Source organism: Podarcis raffonei, chromosome 5 (genome assembly GCF_027172205.1).
Source record: "Podarcis raffonei isolate rPodRaf1 chromosome 5, rPodRaf1.pri, whole genome shotgun sequence".
Classification (NCBI taxonomy): domain Eukaryota; kingdom Metazoa; phylum Chordata; class Lepidosauria; order Squamata; family Lacertidae; genus Podarcis; species Podarcis raffonei.
The window spans coordinates 84,073,949-84,096,372 of record NC_070606.1 but is presented as its reverse complement, the minus strand read 5'-3'; the positions used below and the strand labels follow the sequence as shown (position 1 = coordinate 84,096,372).

At 41.9% G+C, this 22,424-nt stretch overlaps 1 protein-coding gene across 1 annotated transcript in view; it reads left to right on the top strand.

The window, feature by feature from the left end:
* The window catches only part of SI (sucrase-isomaltase), a 129,432-nt gene that overhangs the window by 29,326 nt on the left and 77,682 nt on the right, over positions 1-22,424 (top strand). Inside the window, exons 13-27 of the mRNA XM_053390436.1 lie at positions 614-727; positions 1,299-1,383; positions 2,947-3,064; positions 5,136-5,307; positions 6,268-6,384; positions 6,509-6,663; positions 8,165-8,249; positions 10,166-10,222; positions 12,709-12,833; positions 13,553-13,641; positions 15,609-15,658; positions 16,650-16,820; positions 18,982-19,131; positions 20,634-20,837; positions 21,232-21,386. Of these exons, the coding sequence (XP_053246411.1) occupies positions 614-727; positions 1,299-1,383; positions 2,947-3,064; positions 5,136-5,307; positions 6,268-6,384; positions 6,509-6,663; positions 8,165-8,249; positions 10,166-10,222; positions 12,709-12,833; positions 13,553-13,641; positions 15,609-15,658; positions 16,650-16,820; positions 18,982-19,131; positions 20,634-20,837; positions 21,232-21,386 (1,847 nt within the window). The remainder of the gene's footprint in view (positions 1-613; positions 728-1,298; positions 1,384-2,946; positions 3,065-5,135; positions 5,308-6,267; positions 6,385-6,508; positions 6,664-8,164; positions 8,250-10,165; positions 10,223-12,708; positions 12,834-13,552; positions 13,642-15,608; positions 15,659-16,649; positions 16,821-18,981; positions 19,132-20,633; positions 20,838-21,231; positions 21,387-22,424) is intronic.

Here is a 22,424-nt window from a genome sequence, read left to right as displayed (position 1 = left end):
CGACTGGACCTAATGGTCAGGGGTGCCTTTACCTTTACCTTATGTTGGTTCCAGTTTATGGACCGCTATAGAAGACCTATTTTTTGAGGGTTCATAATAATAATAATAATAATAATAATAATAATAATAATAATAATATAATAATAATAATAATAATAATAATAATAATAATAATAAAATTTATTTATATCCCACCCTCCCCAGCCTGATTTGCTTGCACAAAGCTTATCCAGTGTTAGGTTATCTCTAGTTTGTATAGAGCATTTGTTCTCATTTGTTTGTGGGACAGTTATATGACCATACACATTCATCCTGGTTTCCTTGTGAGGTGTTTGTCTTCCCATTAGCCATTCATTCATCTACATTTTTAAAGCTTTGCAAAGTTCAATAAGTCTGATTCTTTTTAATAAATTGGATCTGTTATGCTAGGGTGACAGAGCCCTTTCTTCCACTTCAGTTGCTCAAACCTTAAGTTCTGGCTTGTGTGTAGAGCCTTCTTGTGAAGGCTGATAGGCTGGAGACACCATGTATTTTAAATTGCAGAAATTATTTGCCCAAAGCTCCAAATCCATTTCAAATATATATACTGTTGTATGCCATTTCTTATCTGCAGGTGTGGCCAGGATTAACAGTTTTCCCTGATTATTCAAATCCTGCTGCTGATGAATGGTGGACTAAGGAGTGCAGTGATTTTCACAATCAGGTCCCCTATGATGGACTGTGGATTGTAAGTACTGTACTATGCGTATAATTTGGACACTAATGTTTTGAGAAGGAATCCCATCTACCACTCAGTAAAGACAGCCTCTCAAAATTCTTCACTGTATATCGGGGCACCAACTTGCCCCTTCCCCACCATTGAGGGTCCCTGGCATCTTAAGTTTTATTTTCTTTCCAGAAGAAATTCTGTGTTTTCAGCAGAAATTCTGCTGTCATTTTTATCCCAACCATAGCTTTATTTAAAGGCAAGGTGGAGAAAATGGCAGCTGTCACAAAAAAAGAAGAAAATGTTCAGTAAAATTGCCCTCTTGCTTTTGGAGAGAGCTGTTTTTTTAAAATAAAATAAAAGATTACTGAATAGTTTTTAAGATTTCTTTGTCTCTCCAGATGTTTTTGGACCATAACTCCCCTCTTCCCTAACCATTGGCCATGCTGGCTGGGGGGTGTTTGGATTTGCAGTCCTGCCACAGCTGCATGGCCACCCATTATTCACTCCTGCTTAAAAAAATCAGATAAATAAAGATGATGATTTAACAGACGCCATATACTCATGCATTTATGCAAATATATCCTTCTAGGACATGAATGAAATATCCAATTTTGTCAAAGGATCAAAAAATGGCTGCCCAGTGAACAGCTTGAATTACCCTCCTTTTACTCCAAGTAAGTTCTTGCATGTAAATCCTAATGCAAAAGCCGGTTCGTCCCAGGATCAGTTGACTTTTTGCTTATTTGGGTAATCAATGTCTGAGGAAGAAAACAAACAAATGGGGACTAGAGACTTATATATATCACTGAAATAAAATAAAAGATATGCAAGAAAGTAAAATAAAATAAACAGAAAAAGTAAATGAAACAAATAAAGGAGAAGTCCAGATCAGTCAGGTGAGTGTTCTTGGTAGGCTTGCCATATGTCAGGAAAATTCCTGGCATGTCTTGGTTTTGGGGTGTAAAAATGGTGTTGGAGGAATTTTGTCAGATTAGCAAAATGTCAGGGAAAACCTGGATGCATGGCAATGCGATGGAAAAAGCATTGAAAACAGCTCCAAAAGCTAAAAATCACTCTTTTTTTGATCCCCAAAAAGCCTCAACAAGTTTGGGGTCTTCCTAAAAAAACTGGTGGGTGTCAGGCATTAAATGTTTTGAAATATGGCAACCCTAGCTCTTGGAATCAGCAATGCCAGCCAGCCAGTAGAAGATGCACTATTCCAGATCTCACTTGAAGTTTAGGGGCCTGTGCTGATGGACTGTTATCATGTTGCTAATACAGTATCAGTATTGATCTAACAGATCAGGTGTTTTAGGAATAAAAAATAAGAAGCAGAACTGGCAACAAAATGGTGTTGTATGGAGTGCTCCAGTTCAGGACGCTAGCCATGGACGCTTCTAAAATCACCCATTCCATTCACTCCACTGTTCCCTGACCCTCCCAACGGTCAATGAGCATTCTCTCTCTCTCTTCAATAGGTTTATTTGGGTTTTCAAATTTACAATCATAGAGAAAATAAATAAGACAATATCCAAAAATCCCCTTTGACTTCCTCTCCTTTCTGTGGATCCTTGTGTTAACTTTTTCTCCTGCATCTTCTCTGTTAATCCAGTTCTATTAAATCTTCCCCACCTCCCAAAAACTTATACGGCAGCTAATTCTATTGAAAAGCAGTGGCTTTGAAAATCCTTTCAAATCTTTAGATGGTTTATAACAGGCATAGGCAAACTCGGCCCTCAAGATGTTTTGGGACTACAACTCCCATCATCCCTAGCTAACAGGATCAGTGGTCAGGGATGATGGAAGTTGTAGTCCCAAAAACATCTGGAGGGCCGAGTTTGCCAATGCCTGGTTTATAATCTATTGATCTTGCATGTGGAACAAGAGGGAATAAACTGTGCCTTGGCATGCTAGCATTCATTCTGCTATGATACAAGTATTATTTTATTCTAAGTGCTAGAAGCTAATAGGTGGGTTATTGTGTGGTTTGTTGATGGCTAGGAGATTTAAGGAGGGGCAAAACTAATGGTGGGTTTTAGGCTCCAAAGCAAACCCTTTCCATAAAACAATAAAAGAGCCTGTATACATTATTGAATCTAGTGTGGCATATCCAAAGTGCACACACTTGTGACTTTTCTGAATGCAGCGAGTTCCATAAATATGACTAAGTCTTATTTCCTGAAATATTTGAGACAGAGATTTACTTCAATGTAACTTGCTCTGCCTTTGTTCTACAGAGATTCTTGATCAAGTCATGTACTCAAAGACACTTTGCATGGATGCAGTGCAGGTTGCAGGCAAACACTATGATGTCCACAGCCTCTATGGATATTTCATGACTATAGCTACTGATAAGTAAGGAACCCACTGTTTTCTTCTTTAGCTCGCTTGAGATGGTTTGCAAAAAGGGGTTTTTTTATTTTGCAAGGACAGGGGTACCTCGGGTTACAGACGCTTCAGGTTACAGACTCCGCTAACCCAGAAATAGTACCTTAGGTTAAGAACTTTGCTTCAGGATGAGAACAGCAATAGTGCGGTGGTGGCGCGGTGGCAGCGGGAGGCCCCATTAGCTAAAGTGGTGCCTCAGGTTAAGAATGATTTCAGGTTAAGAACAGACCTCCAGAACGAATTAAGTTCGTAACCCGAGGTACCACTGTAATGGGCTTTGATTGGGAAGAATGCACAATTATTGATGAAATGTTGAGTAAGTTGGAAAAAAGTATCATATCCTACATTGCAAAGTAGAGTCATAGCTCAGATCTTGCGGTGGGTGGGGGGCTTTTATGAAATGTTCTGATTTATATTGGTAATCAAAGCTCAGTTAGATCTGAATACCCCATCTGCTGTACACAGGGCATTCTCTTCCACCCTGCCAAGTCTGGAGCACTCAAAGCAGTCCCAGGGTGGCACAGCAATAGCTTGCTTCCACATTGTTAGATCATAGCTGGAAGCTTTGGTACAGGATAGAAGAAAAAGAGAGGAGTGGGATAACTTGCTGAGCCCCTTGGCATATGAAGGAAGGCTTACACAAATAAATCCCTTCTGTCTTACTTCCCTGAAGGGATGCTACACAGGACCCCTCTTGATTCCAGTGGCCTGTATATATAACTGATGAGATGTTCAGAGTACCCTAAGGGGTTGCCCAAACACAATGGGTAGCAGAAGACTATGTCTTCTAGCTGTTGCCCTTGGCAGTATGCATATCCACACCAAGTCAGGGGGAACCTTGAATTTAAAGGGAATGCTACAGATTAGATGTTTAAATAAATAAAGCCAAGATCTAGGGTTTCCCAAGCTGTTCCCAAGTCTCCAGCTGTTTTTGGACTACAATTCCTATCAACCCTGACCATATTTGCTTTTCCACATTCCTCAGAATGCCACAGATAATATCCTTTAAAAAATAATAAAAAAGAAAAAGAAAAAATACATCTAGCTAAACCATACTAAATATATACATGAACACCACTTTGTTTTACATTGATTCCTGCATGCAATAAATGGTGTGCACTTTACTCTGAGCACCTCTTTAGATCGTATCTTTCTGTCTCATAATGGTTTTTTGCAGGACATAATTTTCTTCATTAGCATTATGTCCCATGTTTTCCTTTTCCACTGGTCCATCGTTGGCAAACAGTCCATGCTACAGTGCCCTGCCCCTATATTTTCGCCTCACAAGGAACTCGTAAGATGAAACTCCACACAGGTTTAGCCTGTTGTAGCCTACTTAAGGGGACGCGGGTGGTGCTGTGGGTTAAACCACAGAGCCTAGGACTTGCCGATCAGAAGGTCGGCAGTTCGAATCTCGCGACGAGGTGAGCTCCCGTTGCTCAGTCCCTGCTCCTGCCAACCTAGCAGTTCGAAAGCATGGCAAAGTGCAAGTAGATAAATAGGTACTGCTCCGGCGGGAAGGTAAACAGTGTTTCCGTGTGCTGCTCTGGTTCGCCAGAAGCGGCTTAGTCATGCTGGCCACATGACCCGGAAGCTGTACGCTGGCTCCCTCAGCCAATAAAGTGAGATGAGCGCCACAACCCCAGAGTCAGCCACGACTGGACCTAATGGTCAGGGGTCCTTTACCTAGCCTACTTAAGACCCACGGCCTGTTCTCTGTCCCAGTGGAGAAACATGCAGACTGAACTGCCATAAGAAGCCAGTGTTGGCACCCTCCACCATCAGCTGCACTGATCTTATGGACTATATCTTCAGGCCCATCCCTGTAACTGATGCAAGTCTCATGGATAAGTGACTGGGGGCACAATAACATTCTCTTATTGTACAGTTCTGTCCTAGAACTGATTGGGATGGCAATATTTATGAAGGCATCAGTGAAGTAGCATATGATATGAGAGACATGACCCAGAATGCAGTCCCTTTAAGTTAGCAGAAGTCCACCTTTGGCTCTAATGTTACAAATTTGTTTTGTTTTCAGTGCTCTCCAGAAAGTTTTCCCTGGGCAGAGAAGCTTCCTTCTTTCACGATCGACTTTTGCTGGATCTGGAAAACTCACAGGACATTGGCTGGGAGATAATTTTGCTACATGGAATGATATTAAATGGTCCATACAAGGAATTTTGGAATTTGGTCTCTTTGGATACCCTTATGTAAGATACTTTAACTCTTCTTCTTCATCATCTTCTTCTTCCTCCTCCTCCTTCTCCTCGTCATCCCCCCCCCCCCCCCGCTTCTTAGCAGTCATAGCATTATTTACTATTTTCCCTGCAATTAACATATTAATTGCAGCTTCCAGGTGTGATTCAGGGACTGTATCTTTCAAATAATTCAGTAGCAATATTATAGGATGGCTTGGTAGAATATATCTTCATTTCTGAAATGTATGGTAATTTTGGATAAATTTGTATTACCAACCAGCTCAAAAATATATGCAAACAATTCAATAAATCACAATAGTCTTAAGACTGAACACCTTACAAGTGTTTTGACTTTGGTCCTTAGGTAAGGTAAGCCCCCCCCCAATAGTTCTCATCTGCTGAGCCTTCCTTCTGCAGGTTTAAAGGTAAAGGTAAAGGTACCCCTGCCCGACAGGGCCAGTCGTGACCGACTCTAGGGTTGCGCGCTCATCTCGCTCAAGAGGCCGGGAGCTGGCACTGTCCGAAGACACTTCCGGGTCACGTGGCCAGTGTGACGAAGCTGCATCTGGCGAGCCAGCACCAGCGCCACACACAGAAATGCCGTTTACCTTCCCGCTATAAAGCGGTCCCTATTTATCTACTTGCACTTAGGGGTGCTTTCGAACTGCTAGGTTGGCAGGAGCTGGGACCGAACGACGTGAGCTCACCCCGCCGCAGGGATTCGAACCTCCGACCTTACGATCAGCAAGTCCTAGGCACTGAGGTTTTACCCACAGCGCCACCCGCGTTCCTTCTGCAGGTTTATAAATGTATTAAATAAATGGAACGAAACAGTGAACTAAATCAAAACTGAGGATTTCAAGATCCCTGCTTACCTTAGTACAAAGTTAGGAATATATACCTAGGCATGTAGATCTAATTCTAAAGTCATACCATGTTTCAGCGCTTTTCTTATGTGTACATAACTTTCAGATTGGAGCAGATATCTGTGGGTTTGCTTATGATGTTGACGAAGAACTCTGCCGGCGGTGGTATCAACTTGGAGCATTTTATCCATTTTCTCGGAGTCACAACGAAGAAATACGCAATGTAGGTCTCCTTTAAAAAACAAACAAACAAACAAACAAACAAACAAACAAGCAAACAGATCCAGTTTTTAGTGGCTTAAATTCTCCTTCTTTGTGTCAATAACAATTGTAACATTCCCTTACAGCATAAAGACCCTGCGTTTTGGGGGAAGAACTCTCTTTTGATGAACACAACCAAACACTACCTGAACATACGCTACACTTTGCTACCGTATCTCTATACCCTCTTTTACAGAGCACATTCCCGGGGAGATACAGTTGCAAGACCCGTTCAGCATGAGTAAGTCTGTTGTTTTCCCTCTGAAGAAATTTTTGTTTGTGAAGGGGAGTGACCTTCGATGTACCTTCTTTTTATGATCCAGAATGAAATAAGTTGCATTTCCATTATTCTGTTTTAAATCCAAGGGGTGGTATTCAGCTAAAGTAGACCTATTGAAATTAATGGACCTAACTTAGTCGTGTTTGTTTATTTTCATTCAGTAGACTCCCAGAATTCCTAGAATTATTTTTAATGTTAACGATTATTCACAATGTTAAATTCTTTAGAAGTCTCGGTACACAGTGAAGAGAACTGTTGTTGTTGTTGTTAATTTAATTAATTTCTATACCGCCCTATACCCGAAGGTCTCGGGGCAGTTCACATAAAATATCAATTACATAAAATCAAAACGAAAACAACAATCCAATAACGCCCCCCGCAAAAGAGCCAGCATTTAGAAAAGGGTTTAGGATGTAGATCAAGTCAGGCAAAGGAACAGTTTCGCCTGGTACCTAAAGGTGTATAGTGAAGGCGCCAGGTGAACTTGCCGGGGGAGAGCATTCTACAGACGGGGAGCCACTGCAGAGAAGCCCCTGTTCTTGTGCTGCCACCCTCCTGACCTCTTGAGGAGGAGGTACACGAAGAAGGTTTACTGTATATGTATAATTATTGTAAACCACATTGATTTTTTAAAAAAGAAATTGGGGGTTACAATAATTTTTTATAAATGAATCTAAGCAATATGAAGTCAAGTTGGACAGCAGAAGGAGCACTGACAAGTCTCTCTTCTATGTTGAAATAAAATAATCTGGCGAGGTTGATTGCAATGCTGCATGTTTTCAGTTTAAAATATTTTGGGTTGCACACTATGATCTCCCATTCTGAAGTTCCATTAATGCAAAGAGTGACCTGAGTGACCTATTAGTATATGGATTGGTATCTTTTATTTTTAATCATAAGTTGCAGTGGGACATGCAATGGGAAATGGTTCATATATTTATTCTATAAATAAATAAATTGGTGACTGGCCAGGGAACCCATGCATTTCCCCCTGAGCTTTGTGGGTGAAAAGTAGGCATATTTTTTGGACAAGGGGGAAGGAATTAAAGGTATGCCTTTTACATGTATATTGCAAGTGGTGCTGCCAAATTCTCAGATGCCTTAATCTGATAAAACTGTATTCCATTACAAGGGTGTCATATTAAATTATAAGAAGTACAGAAGTGTGTTTCTTGTCATCAGTGGAATTCAAAAATATGCCAATATATTCTAAACTTCCAAGTTTGAAGTTTTGCCATTTTTTGCCACCTATTCAGAATTAAGTTGTTAATTGTAAAAAGTGCCTGAAATTCCCTAAGACCTGTGCAGATTCACAGGTTCATAAAATGCTAAAGGAAAAAGGAACGGGGAGGGGAGAAGGAAGGAAGGAAGGAAGGACATTCAGATGCCACTAAACCGTGAAGTGTAACCCAATAAGTTTTCTGCCAACAAATATAATATTAGCATTGTCTTCTTCACTTAGATTCTATGCAGATCCAGCCACCTGGGCTATTGACAGGCAGTTCCTGTGGGGGCCTGGTCTTCTTATTACTCCAGTCCTGGATGCGGTATGTCTAATTTTAGTAACCTGCAAGCTAGCCACCTTTAAAATTTGCTTTTTAAAAGAAAGTTAAAAGAAAGAAAAATAAAGTGAACCCCCACCCCCATGCTTAAGATACTAGGCATGGGCAGGCAGCCTCAGGCAGACACCAGCACACAGCAGCAAGAATATATGTATGAGGGGAATAATACAGGTACAGAAGTCTTTTTTGAGGGACGGATAGTCAGCAATGAAAAAAAGAGAAACATATTCACTGGAGTCACGGAACAAACCTTGTCATATGGGGTAGATTGCAGTGAGTGGGGGGGAAATAAAAATATTATTTGAAATAAATAATGTTCACTGTGATTATCAGAACCATAACGGTCATAATAATAGTAATCATGCTGAATAATAAGAACATTAATAAGGCTGGCTGATATGCCCACAATATTTGGCTGGCTGACCTGTTAATAATAACAGATAAAATGAAATTGTGTAACCTCGCTTAGGCTACATCACACAAGCTGGCTGCTTCTTGTTTGTAGTTAGCAATTGGATATAATGATAATAATATTAATAATAATTACCAATAAGAAGAAAATTAAATTGTTCACCACACAACTAGGCTGTTGTATTGCTTGCTATCTGGTGCCTGTTTAGCAGTTGGAAGTACAGTATTAATAATCAGAAAACAGCTATACTGTAATAATGTACTGGACTGTGTAAAATATACTCAGAAGACATACAAATGCATAACAAAATACTAATAAAGACAGAAATAGAAAGCTGAACACAGCTATAAATAAACCTTACATAAAACAGAGCCAAAATGGGAGTGGGTGGGAATGCTAAAACAAAGGTAACAAACATTTTATTAAAAACGATAAAGATTGGACTGGGATGGATTGGGAAAGGATAGAAAACAAACACAAGCTCAGCAAATGCTACCTAACACTTTATAAGAGAAGTGATTTTTAAGAAGAGTTCTGCGTTTTAAGGATTTGCCACCTCCCCAAGTGTTGAGCCCCACTCTTCTCTCCCTAATGTGTTCCTTATATGGTGCCATAATTAATAATTGCAACAGTTTGGACACAGTCTGGTTTTCTGAGGCCCTGTTTTGGGTTACAGATTTGCTCAAAATAGATTTGCTCAAATCACTCTCTAGTGATTTGTAATTCCTTCAGCCCAATTGGGACTGGCCACAAATGGGCCTGAATCAGCCCAATTCTGTTTTCATTTTGGCCAAATCTTGAGTATAGCCCTACCATGTAATCCTACATGCACTTAGCTGGGCATAGGGATTAGGGAGAAATGTATTGGTTCTAAAACGAGAACTTCCTGATTTGCTAAGTAAGCTTTGCAGAATCTCTGAATGTTGCTGAATCAGTCCCAGCAAGCATGACAAATGGGCACAGACGATGGGAGTTTTGGTTCAGCTACACCTGAAGCACCAAAGGTTCCCCATGCCTGCAAAAAATGAACCAAAAATGCATTTATCATTTAAAATTTGAACTTTCTCAAACATTCCTTTAATTGGCAGTAGGTGCTGACTGGCTATCAGTTTTGATCCACTTACTTGGTCTTGTTTGGTCTTCTTGTTTTTCCTGCATTAGTGTGCTGACATTTGCTGACTGGTGTTTTATTTTCAATATGGATGAAAATAATTCTGACTGGTTATTTAGCTGTTTCAAAGGTCCTGTAGCCAGAACAAAATCCAGTAGGATTCTCACCTACCCAAGTCACAGTGAAATGAATGGAGCAACAGCTCCTAGGCATTTTTGCTTGTACAGGAGACTTTTCTGATGAACTTCAATTCCCTTACGGCGAATATTAAACTAAACTCTATTCTGTTATTTTATTATTATGGAATTACTGTTACCTATGAATTTTGTGTCATCCCGTCACCTTGACAAGTGAAATTCTTGCTTATTTAAATTTCAGGGTACAGATATCGTGACTGCATACATGCCTGATGCTGCCTGGTATGATTATGAGACAGTAAGTATATAACTTTTTGTTTCCTTTTAGAAAAAAGGGAAATGTTCTACATAAGTCTCCATGGGTGCTTGATCAGACTAAGCCCTGATGGTGTCACCCAACACTCCTGTTCTGCTAGGTCAGCTCCCCTTTAGGGAGAGTCTGCTTTGCGGGCAGGAACTGAGACTCCATAGCGACCCTGGAGTGGATGGAGGTAAGCCACCCATGTCAGCTGGGTCCCCGGCTTCATCTCCTTCAGCCCAACCAATTGGGCTTGCTTAGGGGCATGGCTCCGCCCACTTAAATGTTGGTGCGGCCGGGGATGCTGCCCCTTCTGCTTCCAGTCGTCGGATCTCCCAGCCCACCCACCTTCTTTTTCGTGGTTCGACTATGACCTTGCTATGACTTATGTTGGTTGCCTGGTTGTTGGGGCCGGGTAGGATTGGCAGAATTGGCTCTAGCCCAGGCTTCCTCAACCTCAGCCCTCCAGGTGTTTTTGGCCTACAACTCTAGCTAGCTAGCAGAACCAGTGGTCAGGGATGATAGGAATTGTAGTCTCAAAACATCTGGAGAGCCGAGGTTGAGGAAGCCTGATCAAGCCACTTGGTTTTTGCCTACCTAGTAGCAATCGTCACAACTTTGTGAAGCTAGGCATTGGGGAAAGCCTTTTATGGGAGGGGAGGTTGTTGCCTCAGTCTGCCCCTCCACGGTGAGGGTTCTGGGGGTGTGGTCCCTGTCCAAAGCCTGGGCGTGGGCTGGGGCCATGGCACAACCCCAACGGGGACCTGGGGTGTGTGTGTTCATTTGATGTACATCAAAGGGCTCCCCCCCTCCGGTGGTTAACCCTTCAAAGAGACTGTGGGTGTGCATGGGTCAGGTTATAGTCTTGTTTCACCCAATTGCCTAAGCCAATACCGCTCACATCTGTAACCAATAAAGTTGTGGCCTTATTTATCCCATTAACCCAATATATTTTATTTTCGGGGAAGCTGGGGGAGGTCCAGGTCCTTGCCATGCAAGTCAGCCGATTTGCACAAGTGGACTTAAATGTCTCTTTTTTCCAGCTCCTTGTGAGCCCTCAAAATCAGCTTTAGAAGGAGAGATAACATTTTGGGGGTGCACTGGAGAAAAGAGGAAATGAAATTCCCCTGGTGCTGTTTTGGTGCTCTGGTGCCTTGGCTTCTAAAAGTTGTTGTATAATTGGATGACCAGCATTTGTAACGAGTAGGGAAATATGGTGTTAAGAAGTTGTTTTTAGCGTTCAGCTTTCATAATCTTTTAGTAAATAAATTATTTTTATTATATACCGTATTTTTCGTCCCATTGGACGCTCCGTCCCATAGGACGCACCTAGTTTTTTGGGGGGGAAATAAAGGAAAATTTTTTCCCCTTTATTTCCCCCCAAAAAAGCAGGTCGGAGAAACCGAACCAGGTCGAGGAACAGCGGGATGGCGGCGCTGCGCCTCACCGCTGCCCCCCGAGTTTGTGGGGCTGGCCGATGTCTGCCCAGCGCGAGGGGCGCTCTGATTCAGGGCATCCCGCCCGCCGGGCGGCAGGCTGCTATCTGCAGCGTGGGGAGCCCTGCGGGGAACTCTTGCAGGGCTCCCCACACTGCGGATGTATGCCCGGCGCGAGGGGCGCTCTGCTTCAGGGTGCTCCGCGCGCCGGGCGGCAGGCTGCTATCAGCAGCGTGGAGAGCACTGCGGGGAACTCCTGCAGGGCTCCCCATGCTGCGGATGTATGCCCGGCGCGAGGGGCACTCTGCTTCAGGGCGCCCCGCCCGCCGGACGGCAGGCTGCTATCCGCGGCATGGGGAGCCCTGCGGGGAACTCCTGCAGGGCTCCCCACGCTGCGGATGTCTGTCTGGCGTGCGGGGCGCTCTGCTTCAGGACGCCCCGCCTGCCGGGCGGCAGGCTGCTATCCACAGCGTGGGGAGCCCTGTGGGGAACTCCTGCAGGGCACCCCACGCTGCAGATGTGTTCCCGAAGCGCCGGGCGCCCTGAAAGCAGAGCGCCCGACGCTCCGAGAAGCAGGCTGCTATCCGTAGCCTAGACATCCCTGTGGGACCTCCCACAGGGCTGCCTAGGCTGCGGATGTATTCCCGAAGCGCCGGGCGCTCTGCTTTCAGGGCGCCTGACGCTCCGGGAAGCAGGCTACTATCCGCAGCCTAGACAGCCCTGCGGGAACTCCCGCAGGGCTGCCTAGGCTACGGATGTCTTCCTGAAGCCTGGAGAGTAAGAGGGGTTGGTGCGCACCGACCCCTCTCGCTCTCCAAGCTTCAGCGAAAGCCTGCATTCATCCCATAGGACGCACCCAGATTTCCCCTTCATTTTTGGAGGGGAAAAAGTGCGTCCTATAGGGCGAAAAATACGGTACTTTCTTGAGATTCTACAATGAGATTGCAAGTTTTGATATAAGACTTTGGATATAAGTTATGGATACTGTAATTATCTAACTTATGAATATTGTAAATATCTACTGTGTCCTCCATTTTTCTTAAACATTAGGGCGTAGTATTTCCTTTGAGGAAGCAAACGGTTCAGCTGAGTCTCCCAGCAGACAAAATAGGACTTCACCTCAGAGGAGGCTACATCTTCCCTACTCAACAACCAGCTAACACAACTGTTTACAGGTACTGATGGCTAGGTTGGGAGCCATTAATTTAATCTTCCATGACTTCTATGATTGTAGACCATGGAGTGGAGTTTTCTGAAAGCTATTGTTTTATCTTATTGAGGAACAAGTACAGTAGAATTCATTGGGGTCCATTTCTCCTTCTGTGGATGTGAAATGACCCACAGTAGCCGGCCGACTAAGGTCTCATTCTAGGAGGAATGCCTTACTTATTTACTCAGAAATAACCACCTATGATTTGGGTAGGAGATAGGGTGGTAAATTTTGGTGAAATGGACATCTCTGCATTTGTCTCGTTTAATGACATATGTGGAAACACATACATGTTTTTGCAAAATGATTGTACAAGAAGAGTCCCTTGCTCCACCTAAGTTTACTTAGCATTACAACCCAAAGCTTCTCACATGAGGTAACATTGTCAAGAGCCCATATGTCAAGAGCTCACAGCTGCTCTGTGAGTGGAACAAATGAATGGCTCTACAATGCTACAATGAATGGGGGCGCTTATTTGGTTTAGCATCTAGATTAAGTTTTCTTCTTACCCAGGACATTATCAATGTCTGTGACGATGAATGACATGTTCGTATTCACATTCATTACAGTGTAGACAGTAGATCAGTGATGATTTCCACAATCTAATAATGACAACTTGTCAAGCTGTAATCCTTGAGCTCTTGTGAACCCCATAAAACATAGCCATGTGTTGTTTTTTAATAGCCGTTCAAAACCTATGGGACTTATAATAGCCTTGGATGATGCCGGGAAAGCAATTGGAGAATTATTCTGGGATGATGGAGTAACCAGAGGTAAGCCCACTAATGTAAGAATAATGGAAGTGATAATTGTATAAAAGCCAGATGTGTGCAGATGGCCTCTTCAAATTCTCCATCTTATCTGTGGGCAGAGAAACTTAGAAGTTCTGGGAACAGTATTTTAAAACATGCTTTGTATTTCAAAGAAATGGGATGGAGTTCAGTGTTGCATTAGGATTCAATATTCCCTTTGTGGAAGCATTGCAGTTTGCCAGATGGAGTGATCCCTCCTGTCCTCCCCTTGTGTACTGCTGTGTGGGTCCCCCTGGTCTCCCAGTTTTGGGGGGGTACGCAGGGGGAAGAGAGGGGGAGAAAGCCACGTTGCAGAAGCAGAAGTTGTTGTGCAACAACTGATGGGGCTCATTAGGTGAATCCTGTCCATGGCCAATATTTATAGTATAGGAAAAGTTGGCTTCTACATTCTCCCTTCTCAACAGCCTCTTTCTTCTCCAGACAGAGGAACAAAAGAACCTACCTTACACAGAGTCAGAGTGTCTTGCCTAGTGCTGTCCACACTGACTGACAGCAGCTTTCCAGGATTTCAGACAAGGGGACATCCTTATCCCTACTTGCCAGGGAATTGAACCTGGAATCTTTCTTATGTGCAAAGCAGGTGCTCTCTCACTCAGTTTACAACCCTTGAAAACAACTTGAAAACATGCTCCCTTTTATAGTTACATGTGAAATTGTTGGCAATCCTCCCTCCAAGTTGATTAAGATTTGGTTGGATCACCTGGGAGCTCGATTTGCCTGGAGTGTTTCTGTAGTTGTCCCAGTCTCATTTAAAATTTGTGGAAAATACCTTAAAAGTGCATTAGCTCAATATCCATATTAGAGTTATTGTATCTGATTGGAAGCTCTAGATCAGGACTGTACTTTTTTCTATGCTGGGGCAATTTCTTCAGCTGCACTTGAAAACACACAACCTCACACACTTGTTAACAGATGTTAGTGTAGGAAAAGAACCCTTGTAACACTGATTCTCTGGGACTGAAATGTAGTGCGACTCCAAACGTTGTGTATGCGTTTGACAGGCATACCGTTTATTAAGCTTTCTTTCTCCATAATGCCATGTTGTTTTGCAATTTTGAACTTTGAAAGTATGAGAGTGGGAGTGAAATGTCACAAGTGCAGTGAATCCCATGCGTAAAGCTCAGGATATTAGAATGTCAGAGTAAATTGTAAATTATTCAACACACACTTCCCCCTTATTTTCCTCCTCGGAGCAGTGACTGCGTCTGTACTGAGGTGGAGTTGCAAATTGGACAGATGTATTATTATTTTTTAAAAAGGCCTTGGCCACATCTTGTGTCTTTTAACAGCACCTTGATCCGAGCAAATCTGAAAGTTTGGTGTACAGCAAACTGATGTTAAAAACCACAGCTGCGGGTTAAAAACTGACAACTCTAGTGAGCCTTAACATATGATTCACAAAGATAATTTGCAGATCTGTACCAGTGCTCATTATGCTTCTGTTCTTGATGTATAGTGGCAGCAGCTGTACTGCCTTCATGGCATGGTCATTGCCTTTTGTTCCACTCCTGGTCTGATTTTGGAGGGAAGAGAGCTTCTTGGGAGGGCAAGGCAGCCAGAACCATCACTGATAATTGGCAAGGTGGCGGGGGTGGGGGTGGGAGGGTAACTTTCTCAAGAAATTAGCAATTTGAATCACTTTGCATTTAAAGAAAAAAATCTAACAGATTCACACCTTTGAAACAACATGCAAACCAAAACTCTTTTTATTTAGTTATTACATGATTTGCATGTCAGATGTCTTCCAGCAGGAACGGCAAATTTTGAGAAGTTGATATTTGATTTTTTTCCCCCTCGTACAAAAACACACACACCTACAAACAGTTCTGCAGAGTAATTTACCTCATGTTGTGGTCAGTATGAATTAATAAATCTTTGTTTTGTGACACATTGGTTAAAAATTGTACTTTCTTTTCCCTATGTTTTAGATACAGTGAAAAATGGACACTATCTCTTATATCAATTTAATGTCACCAATGTAAGTATATTTTCATTAGCATTAGAGATGTGATGACATTGCCCCCAAAATTGTCCTGAATGGGGTTTGGATCTGGTGTGCTTTCCACTATCTTAACTTAAGTTGGCCTAATTGACTTTGGCTTCCAGTGGTTGGCTGGAATATAAGGACCTAAGTTGTTCAGGGCTTTGTATATCAGCACAGAAATCTTGAACTTGACCCAGTTATCTATTTTACTACAGTCCTAGACTGTAGCAATTTATCAGTACATAAATTTGGTTGAATTTAGAATGTAGAATGTAGAATATAGAATGGAGAAGAGCTGATTGGAAGACGCAGCACTCTGAAGTGTTAGACTGCTTCAGATTCATGACAAGCCAGGATGTGCATTTCTACCTTGGCACCGTGCTTAGAAATAGACAGATAATTTATTATAATATTATTACTATTGACTTATTAATTGCCTTCTAACCCACTGTTTCAAGGCTCAAACTTTTTTGATAATCACTGAGAAATGTGTTGTCATTATTATAATTGTTTTAATGCTTCAGCTGGGAAACACTACTGTAGAGAAAATCCTAGAGAAATCAGTTTTGTTCTCTTTTCCTAACATGAAATCAGTGCGACTTATGCAGGAGTACTCAACATATGTTCTCCGTTTGTAAGGCAGCAATCCTATAAACACTTATCTGACCGTATGTCCCATTCAACTCAATAGGGTTTACCTCTGAGGCATGCAGTCTAAATTGCATTGATTTTCTTCTATAAGCTCTAGTGAACCACTTATTTTATAACAGCTAGATTTCAACTGCAGTTTTCCCCCAAATTTGCCAAACATATCATATTTAAAATCAGCAAAATGAAAATGATGACTTGGTGTTCATTTCTATGTTGCAGGACTTACTTTGGCCTTAAGATTACTCACAGAAAGCCACAGATATGCATAACTATAGTCGTTCTTTGTTGCAAGATTTCTGTAACAATATTGTCTGCATACCTTTTGTTTTTTCAGAATGTCTTATATATGACAGTGGCACAGAATGGCTATACAGATTCAAATACTTTCATATTTGATGAACTTAGAATCCTTGGATTGCCCTATAACGCCACAGGAGTGACGGTTACTTCAAATGGTGTGGTTCAGAATAAGAATCTCCAAGTCACTTACAGCGCTGCAGATAAGGTAAATGTCTTTGAATAAACACATGGAAGTGAATCTCTTATGCTATGTGTTATATGGTGCTTAGGATCAGGTTACAGACAAATAGTAAAAGGAGCACCAACCATTGCTTTATGTCAGACATGTCCAACCTCAAGTAGGCTGTGATATATTATTCAGCAGGGGTCAGCAACCTAAGGCCCATGGGCTACAAGCGGCCCATGGGGGTCATTTAACCGGCCCCCGAGCTACCCCCGAACCAAGCCGCCCGCTCAGCAAGTCCCTGTACACTGCACTAAACCCACTTGCACTGTGCTAAACCCACTGACCTACTTCCTTCATTTCTTCTGTGATGTGTAATTATAAATTGCCACATTCTTAGCATCAGTGCATTCATATCAGGCATAGGCAAGCTTGGACCTCCAGATGTTTTGGGACTACAACTCCCACCATCCCTAGCTAACAGGACCAGTTGTCAGGGATGGTGGGAATTGTAGTCCCAAAACATCTGGAGGGCCGAGTTTGTCTATATCTGATCCACATCATTGGCTGCTGCTAAGCAGTAGGGAAAAGAAGAAGAAGAAGAAGAAGAAGAAGAAGAAGAAGAAGAAGAGGAGGAGGAGGAGGAGTTTGGACTTGGTATCCCGCCTTTCACTCCCCTTAAGGAGTCTCAAAGCGGCTAACAATCTCCTTTCCCTTCCTCCCCCCCAACAAACACTCTGTGAGGTGAGTGGAGCTGAGAGATTTCAGAGAAGTGTGACTAGCCCAAGGTCACCCAGCAGCTGCATGTAGAGGAGCAGGGAATCGAACCCGGTTCACCAAATTACGAGTCTACTGCTCTTAACCACTACACCACACTGGCTCTAATTCTTATACAATTCTAGAGCGTTAACTTTTATAAGCACCCCATAAGCAGCCATGCCCCACCATACTAGCTGTTCCTGGGTCACATGGTCTTTCCACAAATGCCTGCTGGATAGGAGTCCTTCAAAGAGTTCTGCACCTCTGTGGATGCAGTTCGGTCACTTAAAACCTGTTTCAAAGGTGGGGGGAATCTATTGGCCCTCTTGTTGCAGTCATAAATAGTTAGCACATGTGCATACATCATGCGACCTTGATTCCCCCCCCCAAAAAAAAATCAATACATGTTGAACTAAGAAGCCAAGATTTGGATGGATATTGGTCTTCTGAATATTAATAGTCAGGCATCTATTGCACAGTCATTAATCTCAAGGCAGCTTCCCCCTTAAGAATTTGCACTCAAATGCAAATGGCAGTTCCCCCAGGTTTACAACCCTTAGCTACTGCCTCTGCTTTGTCCCTTGCTGTGTCTTATGCCTTGATCTGCCTCCCACATTGCCTTTCTTTGTGTGCTGAACTTTAGATTGTAACCCCCATAAAACAGGGTCCTCTCCTTTGCCACTTGTAAAGTATCAGGCACAAGAAATATGCGATAGATATATTCCAGTCCATATCTATAGTGGATTTAAATCTGTTATAGATACAGACTAGAATATACTGTATTTTTCTGTGTATAAGACACCCCCTATTTTTTGGGACTCAAAATTAAGAAATCACTATGCACTATCCGTGTATAAGACAACCCCTTATTTTAAACTTCAAAAATTTAGGAAAAAATATACCAGTAGTCTTATATATGGAAAAATACCGTATCTATCCTATCTATCTATTTATCTATCTATCCGATGTTTTCATTTTAAATTTTTTTTATTAGTCATTTCAACATGACATTTTATCCCCCCAAAAATATCATCCTTGAATCCCCCCCATTTTCCCCCTTTCCCCTCCCCAAAACATAACCCCCCTCCCCTCCCCCCCAGACTTCCCTCAGCTCCTCTCTCTGGTTTATCAACATATGTTATTTTCTGCATGTTAAAAAACTGTACAGATCCTTAATTTATCTATCTTAATTTATCTATCTATGTTATCAGTAAAAAATTTGTGAAAACTTTTAACCAACGTTTTATTGATGCTTTCATTTTTTAATAACTTTGGGATATTTTTAATAACTTTGGGATAATTTTTAATAACTTTGGGATATTTCATGGGAAGCAATTCATAAATGAAACAAATAAATAAATAAATAAATAAATAAATAAATAAATAAATACAGTTTTTATGCATGTGGCATTTACAACTTGGATTTTACTCTTAATTTTTGTAGGTTGCCACCATAACAAACCTTCAGCTTAAACTGGGAGAAGATCACAGAGTCTCCTGGGAACAGGTCTTCAGTGATAGTAACAGATTTGATTGTCATTTTGAGCCAGATGCAACAAAGGAAAAATGTGAGGCTCTTGGCTGTACCTGGAGTGTAAGTAACACACATACAGTATAAACCCATATATGCTTTGATGATTAGGGGTGTGTTGGCCATGAGCACAGTACACTGGTCTCAGTCCTTTCCCTTTTACTCACAGTCATGGATGTGAGAGAAGATGCCGCTTCAGACATCAAATATGCCTATCCCTCTTGTTCTTTCTCAATATCTTGCTGCATTTTTCTTGAAACTTATTTGGTCCTGTTTTTTAAAAGATAAGCATTTCAGTGCAATGGTGCAGGCTTGGTAAATAAATGTAGAAAGTGGGTTTGGCAACAAAATGTTTCAGTGTATCCACGATTTTAAAAGGAGCACTCCTGTTCAGGGTTCCAAGAAGTCACTCCTTCCAAGCAGGGCATTCTTCTCTTTGTCCATTCTGCTCTATTTCTTCCCCTAACCCCAAAAGCGTTGTTCAACATTCCATGGTTAGCAGGTACGCTCAGTTCCCATCAGGTTATTGTTGTTGTTTGGTAGCTTCTTGCCTCTTCAGTTTAGTTTCCCTCTTGTTTCCAGATTGCCCAGTTTGGGCTACAGCCCCGGTAGCACTCACCACCTTGTTGCTATTAGAAGTGCTGCTGCTGATGCTTCCTGCCCTTGCCAATATTCTCTTTTTTAATAATTTTTTTATTAATTTTAACATATAAATTATAAAATGTACCACAAAACTTATCACTTATACAATCTTTTTGGACTTCCATCAGCACCTCTGATGATCCACCGTTTTAACCACTTCTTATGCATTTCTTAACTTTATATTGCCTTTACATCTCTTAACAAATCATCTTCCCCCTTGTCCATTTTTACATTAGTTCTAATAATACTCCTCACAAAATTTCTTGCAACCCTACAAATATCATCTGCTCTTCACAATTACTTTTCAAATAGTCCATAAATTTACTCCAGTCTTCCGTGAATTTCTGGTCTCGCCGGTTTCGAATCCTTCCTGTTAGTTTATCTAATTCTGCATAGTCGCCCTTGCAAATATTCTCAGGCCCTGTTCACACAGCACTGTAACTACTGCAGCCAAGCTATCTTTGGCTGAGATCCAGCTAAAGTTTTGCTTTCTGGATTCCTCTTTGCTTAAGTGCGTGCTTAACTCTCCCTACTGAGAGGGATCCAATGGATTTCTTTCTGTTCACACCTCTGCTGCAGGCGACTTAGAATCTGCCATATAATTTCTCTACTGGGGCATAGTGGCTATGGGTTGAAGTAGATGAAACAGGGAGGCAAATGGTAAGACTCCTCCAGCGGGAGCCACAGAATCTGCAGACCTGGTCAAAATAGACTTGGTGAGCCATTTAACACCAACAAAGGGTTCTTAACAAATGAAAATAGGATTTGTTGCTGGAATCCATGGGGAGTATGGCTTCCAGTACTTCCTGGTTCCACAAATTGTGTCTGGAGCTAATGAAAATATCATCTTCCATTCACCTCATTGGAAAGCCTACTCTTGAGCATCTAAGCCTTATATACAAGAAGGTCTTTTCTCTCAACAGCCAGCTGTTGAACCTGTCCCATTCTGCTACTACCCATCCAACGATGGTTATACTGTTGAAGAAATTCAGTACACACCTTCCGGTTTAACGGTAAACCTTGGCAGAGGCAATGGACCTGTTAGACGCCCAAGAGTTTCTGTCACACCCATTGACACACTTCGCTTGGAGGTGAAATACCATGAGAACGACATGCTTCAATTTAAGGTAAATTCGAGGCAAATACCGCAGCTAGTTATCTTGAAACAATCCGCCTGTGACTTTTGCATCAATGGCGAAAGCTTTTTGATTCATACTACTAGTTATAGCCTGGGAAAGCAGTTGTAACCAAAATATTCCAAATATGAAAGAGGAAATATATTCCCAAATGTTGCTGATGGCGCTACCCATCAAGGATTTTGAATCGTGTGCAGCTGTTCATCTGGCCCTAACAACATTTCTCCTTTGGCGCGAAAAAGCAAAAGGAAGATTCTGTTGTTTTTAAAGAGATTTCCTATTATTACTGGGGCAGGGTGGGGGACGGACAGGAAGATTCCAGCCTTGTGATCTATGTTCTGTAACATCTTTGTTCTAAGGAAGCAATACCCATTCCTCCTTGCAGATTTATGATTACAGTAACAAAAGGTATGAAGTCCCAGTGCCACTGAACATCCCCAGCACACCTGCAAGCACCTATGAGAAACGCCTCTATGATGTGGCAGTTCAGAACAATCCATTTGGTATTCAAATTAGGCGCAGAAGCACTGGAACAGTCATGTAAGTAGATGGATGTACAACTGGGCAATGAATAGAACAAGTGTGAAAACAAACCAAGTTGTTCCCCAAGTTACTACAAAGTTCACGGGGTGGGGGGCAGAGATGTGGTTGTTGTTGTTGTTTTGCTTCTTTTCTCAAATGGCACTTACACAGATGGTCTTATTTTTACTTGCAGTATATTTCTGCAATCATATGATTCAAGGGCTGTTTTCTGCAAAAATTAGCACACGGCAGTTATATTTATTTAAGAAACTTCCCTACTGCTTTATTATTATTTGCTTCTTAGCTAGCTCTGAGTATTTGACTTTCAGCTATCCAGTCGTCTACCAATTTATCTTACATGCTTATTTTTCACTGACTAACCTTTGAAAGGGTATGAACAAGCCACTTTATACGACTTTATTATCACGGCAACTAGCATGAACTATGAATATCATTCTTAAAACTGAATTTAGAAGGAGAGAGAATCAGGTGGATTGTTGCGTGCATCATTGATCCTCCTGTGTCAATTCTCAAGGAAGTAAACAATATTAAAATACATATGAAAACCTTAGAATGAAGCAAAAATGCAACCAAAAGACTAGGAGATAGCTAAAATTATAAAACTATAAAATTATAACATACTGAGATATACCATCAGGCAAAGGCCTGACAGGATAAATGTGCTCCTAAAAGATCCCTAAATGTAATTAATGTCAGTGCTTCCCTTAGCTGAGAGGAAAGGTGTCTCCGTCATATGGGCACGACTACAGAAGAGACTTCCCCTGTAGTGAAACTATCAGAAAGTGCTTTTTTATTGAGACACATAGCATGGAGGTTTAGGCTGGACCTTAAGCCTCTTCATTCTTCAGCCTTGTCATGTGATCTTGCAACTCGTAGACCACTGTTCTAGAGGCATGTTTTCTCTTCGCCAGGGTAAAGCAGAGCCCTTCTGCTGAATCTGGTGTAATTTGGATCTGGTTTAACTTCACACCTGAATTTGCATCTGGTGTGACTTTACTCCATTTTAACTTACACCAGCTTGCTTTACCCCCAGCT